The 7,565-nt window shown below is 56.8% G+C and overlaps 1 protein-coding gene across 1 annotated transcript in view; it reads right to left on the bottom strand.

Annotated features, from left to right (window-relative positions):
- The window catches only part of MYH14 (myosin, heavy chain 14, non-muscle), a 57,379-nt gene that overhangs the window by 34,532 nt on the left and 15,282 nt on the right, over positions 1-7,565 (bottom strand). Inside the window, exon 11 of the mRNA XM_012733516.1 lies at positions 1,729-1,824. Coding sequence (XP_012588970.1) covers positions 1,729-1,824 — 96 coding nt within the window. The remainder of the gene's footprint in view (positions 1-1,728; positions 1,825-7,565) is intronic.

Here is a 7,565-nt window from a genome sequence, read left to right as displayed (position 1 = left end):
CTGGGGGGGCTGAAAGGCACCCCAAAATGCAGGTGTAGGGAGAAGTTCATGGTCGAATCTAGGTGGCGGGTGACTGACTTGCAATTCTTTCCATTTTTTTCTTGAGGTTTAAAATGTTTGCGTGTTAAAAGTGATGAAATAAAATACCAGAAGGGGGGAGCTGTTGCAATTAGGTCTCGTGGAGGTGGCCAAACTCAAAAGAAATATTTAAAAATGAACTGGTGTTCTCACTGCAGAAAAGAGGGGGAAGCAAGCAGTCAGCTGAGAGAGAGAAAGGGCGAGGGAGAGCGGGGAGGAGAGAGAGGGCGAGCACTCAGAATTACTGTGGAAGCACAAAGTCTAGGATGGAGCTGAGTCGGGCAAGCAGCCCGACTTGGCAAAGGCAGCAGCATGAGGTGTCGCTAAAATCCTTCAGCTTTTCTACACGTTGGGAAATGTTTACAGGAAAACATTTTTCGGGGGGTGGGGGAGGTGTGCTTGGAAATACTGACTAAAACGGAGCAACACCTGCAACCCACCGACAGGAAAAAGCCCTCAGAAGTAGCAAACACGCATCTTATCTTTGTGGGCAAAATAAATCTGCATAGACAAAAATGCCCGGGCGCCACAGGCGAACAGCTGTTCTCGCCGGAGAGGGAGGCGCGGCATGCAGGTGGGCAGGTGTGTTTCTCTTTCCAGGCTGAATTAAAATGAAAATTCAGAAATGTTTCCAAGCTTCTAACACTTCCGTAATGGAAAAGAGTTACTACAAATACTCAGCTCCAGCACAAAAGGAAAACGAGGAGGAGAAAACACAGCAGCCTGTGAACACAGGTCCTTTCTAGAGACGGGAGGGGCCGAGACTCCAGTTTTCCCTTTTTGTGCGTGGGCAGGAGGCATGCAGGGGCCTTGCGCTCCCTGGGCAGGATTCGGGAACTGAAAAAACCCCAAACCAGTGACTTACAGACGTTAGGGCTCTCCTAAGCCAGGGAGAGTTCTACCTTAAAAGGTGCCCCGTGTGCTGAGCGAAAAGAGCGAGTTTCAAAGCTTTTCATACGATCCGACCCCGATTTTGCAAATCAAGCGAACCGATAAATCAGGGTGCACAGCCCACTGCTGGGTGTGTGAATGGCACCCCCACGTGTGCTGATGCTACTGATCAACCGCCTCACAGATGTGGGGGTGCTCCTTTACTTCCCATTTCCTGAACCTCTTAGAAAAAGAGTCCACAGGGTTTAATGATCAGGACAGGAGGGGAAGGAGGTGCAAACAGGCTTCTGTTTCCGTGACAATTCTCCCCACGCCAGGAGAGGTGCGGAACAAAGCCCAGAGAGAAATCCCCCCATGCTTCGTAATTGCCCTCGGTTGTGTGATTATGGGTAATTTCCTGCCGTTATGCTTTTCTGTCTGGCCAAATTTTCCACCATCCAGCTTGTATGATTTATAAGAAGAAAGAGGCAGAGATTCAGATTTTGGTAAGAAAGGAAGAAATGTGCCCTGGGCAGGCAAGAGGCAGAGAACAAGTACCCCCAGGGCTAATGGCAGGCATGGGCAGCTCTCGCCAGGGGCAGGGATGACACGGGCGCGTTGAAGCTTTCAGCAGGCCTCAGACAGTGGGGAAGGGAGGGGACCGCAGCCCAAGAGCCGGCAGCCCAGGGCAGGCAATCAGGATGCAGCCCAAGTGGGAGAAGTCCGGCTGGTGGGGCGGCGGGCTGCTGTATGTGGAACAAGGGGGTGCAGGGGCAGTACCTGTGTTGTCAGGCATGGAGGCTTGGTCAGTGTTCCTTTCTTTCTTGATGCCGATGTTGCCAAACTGGAGCACAGCAGAGACCATCCGCATCATGGCTAGGGAGGAGGGAGAGTTCCATGGCCTGACAGACCCCCTGGGAGGCCTGAACCAGCCCCTCCAAGCTTAAAAACCCTACGTCAGATGAGTGGGTCGGGAAGGCGTGGTATAAATAGGCAGCGGAGTACTATGCAGTCATAAACAAAGAGGTCTTCTCATTTGTGATGATGTGGATGAAACAGGAGGGGATGATACTTAGTGAACTAAGTCAAGAGATGATTTTACTCATTTGTGGAACAGAAACAAAACTAGGGCCTGCTCGGCAGCACAGGGGTTAAAGTGTCAGTGCTATCAAGCTGTTGCCAGTCACTGCAGCATGAGTTCGATCCCCTGCCAGGGAGTGACCCACAGGGTGCAGCAGACCTCTCCTGACCCGCCTGCTGCTCCTCTCAGCAGTGGATTTCAGTGTGTCAGCCAGTTCTGCTCCCCACTCTGTCTCTGGTGAACCCTCTCACGCCCACACCTCTGGCCTAGACCCCAGCACTTGCAAGCATAAATAAGTAAAAATAAATCTTAAAAAAAATTTTAAGAAAAAGGAAGCAAAATCAAACAAAGCAAATGAACCAATAAAACCACCACAGATGCTTAGAAGTTGGCAGCAGAACGAGGCGCTGCCAGAGAGGAAGGAAGGGGGGCGCAGTGAAGGGCCACTGCTGTTGTAAACTGAGGTTACCTCAGCCACAAAACCCCACGTGACACTGAACCCCGCCTCTGCTCCTCACGCTGGAGCCTCACTGCCCGGTCTCTTTTTGGGGACGCATATAAAATGCCAGAGGCCTTAGGGAAAGGAAGAAAAAGTCTCCGGTGACATGGAAAGACCTCTGAAGGCTCAGGTGAAAGCCGGGAGACGCAGAATCACGCCTGACGCGCCTCTGTATACCGAGAAAAAGCAGAAAACACGGACGCAGGCACGGACTCCGCCTTTGCGCTCCGCTCTACCGCCAGCGAACACAATCAGCAGACAGGAATTACTGCTCCTGGGAAGATACGGGGCCTGATTCCTGCAAACCGTGGGGCTCAATATTTTCACCCACTGATCCCCTGTTCTCTTAAGAGATGCTTTATCTAAGGCACCCCGAACTCCCATCGCACAGCTACCCTGGTACCCCCGCGAGCCGTCCAGACGCGAACCTCCGTGGGGCTCGGACCCGCCTCCCAGCGCTTTGGAACGCGGGCCGATGCTTCAGCAACGCCACTGGGTGCCAGGGAACACCAGCAGTGTTGCTTTGGGGGTTACAGATAAATTTGCACACGCAGACACCGCGAACAAGGAGGCCTCCTGCATGTGCTTGTCTGCTGGGCACTAACATCTTGCCATGCGTGGACGAGGCTGCCCCCTAGGGGACATCTCAGGAACTCCTAATTTGTTCTCAGAACTGCAGGCACAATATGGGGGACACTCTAGTGTCGGGTGCTCTGGATGTCACGCAGATTGCCAGGTTGGGGAGGAGAGCAGACGCCCTTCTGTAGCACAGAGAATCGCCTGTCTCCTGCACGGCTCCCACAGGCCCTCGGCTCACCTCACCCCAGCCTTCATTAGCCTGGGTTTGTATCCCCCACTTTCTTGGGGTGCTGTGGGGCAGTACAAGCGCCCAGCGACTTCATCAACACTTAGTTTCAGTGGTGAGTTTTCACCACTTTTGGATTGAAGTGGACACTGACTTGTTTTCACTTGGGAAAGGGGACCCCCCTGTGCAACCCTGCTCCAGAGCTGCGAAGTGTGTTAATCTTGTCACAGCCCGAGGAGGCACGAGCTGTAGTGACTTGCTGCAGATGGGAAAGGAGAAAACGCCCAACTGACAGATGGGAGGCCGAGCCGCCTCTGCAGAGCCCAAAGGCCCAAGATCGTGGGGTTCACCAGCAGCGGCGGAGCTGAAGCCCAAACCCTTGATTCAGACTCCAGGTCTGCATACAACGGCTGCCCTTTTTTAACAAAAAATTTGAATGTAAAGATGCATAGTTCACACTCATCCAGCTCCACGAGTTCTTACAAGGTGAACGCGCTGGTGGGGCCAGCCCCTCCGAAGCCTCCTCCTGGCCCCCGCGACCCCCCACAATTCTGCACTCAGGGACTCGGGGTGGGGGAAGCCGGACACCAAGGAATCCAAAATCTGGGGGCTCAGCTCAGAAGCCAGCTCGGGGCTACATTCCAGGGTGGCTGGTGGGGAGGGGTGGGGTGCTGGCGACCGGGGTGGGGGCCTCAGCTGGGCTTCTCGGTGCTGCTGACACGAGATGGGGGTCCCCTGGCAGACCCTCCCCACCCCGGCTGGGGCATAGCACCTGCACACACACACACACACACATCACTTAGGAAAAGGGGGCTCGGGAGGGCAGGGGAGGCTCCTGGCGGAACCCCCCTGCCCAAAATGCAAAGCCTGAACAGGACCGCCAGGAAATGCCCTGAGTTGCAGAGGAAGCAGCTGCTCTGTCATCTCCCAAAGTGTCCAGGTCACGGGCAATGAAGCCTGAGGAACAGAAGGTTCCAGGTGAGGAAAGAGATGAGAGGTCTGAACAGGTGGGCCTGGGCAGGGGAGGAGGGTGTGTGTGTGTGAGTGCATGTGCGAGTCAGTGTGTGTGTGTGTGAGTCAGTGTGTGTGTGAGTGTGTGTCAGTGTGTGTGTCAGTGTGTGAGTGTCAGTGTGTGAGTCAGTATGTGTGTGTGTCGGTGTGTGAGTGTGTGAGTGTGAGTCAGTGTCAGTGTGTGAGTCAGTGTCAGTGTGTGTGTCAGTGTGTGAGTGTGTGTGAGTGTGAGTCAGTGTGTGTGTCAGTGTGTGAGTGTGTGTGAGAGTCAGTGTGTGTGTCGGTGTGTGTGTGTGTCAGTGTGTGAGTGTGTGAGTCAGTGTGTGTGTGAATATGTGAGAGTGTGAGTGTGAGCTATGTGTGAGCGCATGTGACTGTGTGCGCGTGTGAGTGTGAATGCGCGTGTGTGCGACACAGCTGGGGGCCTGTCCAGTGGCCCCCAACAAGTACGGAAAGACAGGCCAGGAAGAAGCAAGCGTGGCCAGCAATTAGCAGAGGGGAAGCTTTTCTGTAAATCAAATCATGCAAAACAAAAACGTTTCATGCCAAAAAGCCAAAACCAAAAGCGAAGCCGCAGCCACGTGAGAAGTTTCCGGAAGCCTCGCTCCGAAGGCGGCGCTGGGAGCGGAGGGGGCTGGGCCGCAGGCACTCTCTGGGAGCAGGGCCCTAGCCCTGCAGCCAACTCAGGCTGGCAAAGGCCGGCCTGCGTGCACAGCCGTGGAGAGGAGAGGCTGGGGTCACACAGTCGGCGTTCAGGGGTGAGCCGTGGGCGGCCTGCTCGGGGAAGGAGCCCTCCACCATCGTCACCGGGTCTGGGTCGCAGGCGCCGAAGCCCCCCAGTCCGCGGCCCCCCACCATCCCGCCAAGTTCTTTCCTGAGGGACCGTCCCATCGGCCAGCCACGCCTCCTCCCAGGCTGCCCCCCACTGGGACCTGAGACCCTCCCCCCTCGCTCCCCACCCCGGATCCCCAGGGACTGCAGCGGTCTGGCTGGACTGAATGACTGTGTGAAGCAGCTGAGCTACAGCGGATTAGTGGTGGAACAGGATGACTTGGGGAGCCCCCAGGGCAGGGGGAGGAGCCCTCGAACACTGGCAAGTGGGGACAAGGCGACAGGCCCATCTCCGGAAGGCGGCTGGGGGTCGTCTCCCCCAAACGTGCCATCATGGGCGTTACACAACCGAGGGTTCATCCCGTCTGCCTGGACGCGTCCCGCTGGCCTTTAAAATGACCTTTGTCCGCTGGGCGCCCGCTGGCCTGGGGCCAAGGAGCCTGACGCCCGTGAAGCTGGCAGGTGGCCGCGCTGGGGGTCCAGACCGGCGTGACCAGGGCCCCCGGGCCCTGGGCGAGGGGTGTCTCCTGCTATAGCAAAACAACGCCCCGCCTGACCCGTCGGACGTATTTCTAGGCGAAGGGGGGTTCAGCGTGGGACCTAGGGCGGAGGGGGCACCTGGTTGCCCTGGCATGATGCTTTTTGAATTCCGATGACATCATCCCTTCCAACGTTTTGTTTTCTGAATTGCAAAAATTGGGCCTGCTGCGGAGCCCTCACGCAGCAGGGGGCCGCTGGGGGGGCCCCTCCACGTGCTTCCCTCCCGGGGCCTGGAAGCTCCGCAGCGGGGTGCCAGGATTGCACAAACGCGATTGGGCAACCGGGCCGGGTGGGGGGGTGAGGAGGCCGAGACCCTGTGTCAACACGACCTGTTTGCAGAGGCCTCGGCGGCCAAATTGGCACTGGGCACTGCCCGCCGATGGGCCGCGGAGCCAACAGTAGCTCGGGGCCCCCCGCAGCACCACGGCCAGGAGGGGGAGGACACCCAGCCCTCCCTCTGGGGGGACACAGGGGCCTCTCCACTCTAGGTCCCTATAGGTTGTGTTCCCCATCCCAACCCCCCCACTACGTTGAAGCCCGAACTACCAGGAGTTTTTAGACGGTGACCTTACCTGGAGGCGGGTCACGCAGGCGCAATGATTTCCGTTAAGATGAGGTCACACTGGGGTGGGGTGGTCCCTAAACAACATGCCCTGGGTGACCAGCCAGAGAGCAAATACAACCTCCAGGAAACCGCCCAAGGTGAGGAGCACAGGCGGCAATGCACGGGGCCTGCCCACGCCTGGCTCTCAGCTTTCCAACCTCCTCAGCCCCAGACCCCCCATTTCTGCTGTTTCAAAGGTTTGGGGGCATGCTGGGTCACAGTTACCCAAGGAATGTAAGGCCAGCCCCGTTCCTGTCCAAACATACTCTGCGTCCCGGCGGGGAGGCGGCCTCCCGAAGGCCACACCGCAGCGCACCCACAGCCCGTGAGAAGCCAGAGTCAGTGAACCCCCAAACGAGTGAGAGAAGCAGCCGTCGGGGTAGAGAAAGGCTAATTGTTTTAACCAGTTCAACTTAGGCGTGATTTGAAAGGACAATCGTTCTAGGCCACGAGGACAATCATTCTAGGCCACGAGGGCCTCATGGCTGAAATCAGACAGTACCGGATGCTCTTGAAAACCCTCTTAAAAGCCCCTTCAGCACGAGTTCGATCCCCGGCCCCTGCCACGTGGCGCCGCAGACCTCTCCTGACCCGCCCGCTGCTCCCCTCAGCAGTGTACTTCGTTGATCTGCCTGTTCTGCTCCCCACTCTGTCTCTGGTGAAGCCTCTCACCCCTGCCCCTCTGGCCTGAACCCCAGTACTGTATGCATAAATAAATGAATCTAAAAAAAAAAGTGGGAAGGAGTAATGTTCCCGGGTCAAATCAGTTTATAAAACTGCCATGCCTGTGAGTGAGTAGGCCCAGCTTGGGGTGGCTGGGCTCCCGGGAAACAAAATATCTTTCTCCGGGTATGCACAAAGCAGTTCTGGCGTTGCAACCTCACTGTGAGCATCACACAATGGAACTGTACACTGGGAAACAACAGTAAAGCATACTGTCTAGTGAAAAAGAGGGCAGCAAGCAGGAGAATGTGGTCGTATTTCCCACCCAGGGCTTGGAGGGCGAGAGGAGCTAGGCTTTCAACAGATCTTTTTTTGTGGGGGCACTAATCTTGCAGCCCAGCCCCAGCCAACCAGAGCAGACCCAGGGCCAGGGCTGGGGTCTCCCTGCCCAGCTCCGGGCCCCACCGGCTGCGTCTGCAGCTCCCCTCTCCCACCCACTGGGAGAGCCCAACACTAGAGGAGTTTCATCTCCTCAGCATGCTCTTTCCGCCACAGGAGCTTTGCCCAGGCTGTGAGGGCCGAC

Source organism: Condylura cristata, unplaced genomic scaffold (genome assembly GCF_000260355.1).
Source record: "Condylura cristata isolate star-nosed mole 26May11 unplaced genomic scaffold, ConCri1.0 scaffold00041, whole genome shotgun sequence".
Lineage (NCBI taxonomy): Eukaryota > Metazoa > Chordata > Mammalia > Eulipotyphla > Talpidae > Condylura > Condylura cristata.
The sequence above is the reverse complement of the archived record's forward strand: the minus strand, read 5'-3'. Positions and strand labels throughout refer to the sequence as shown.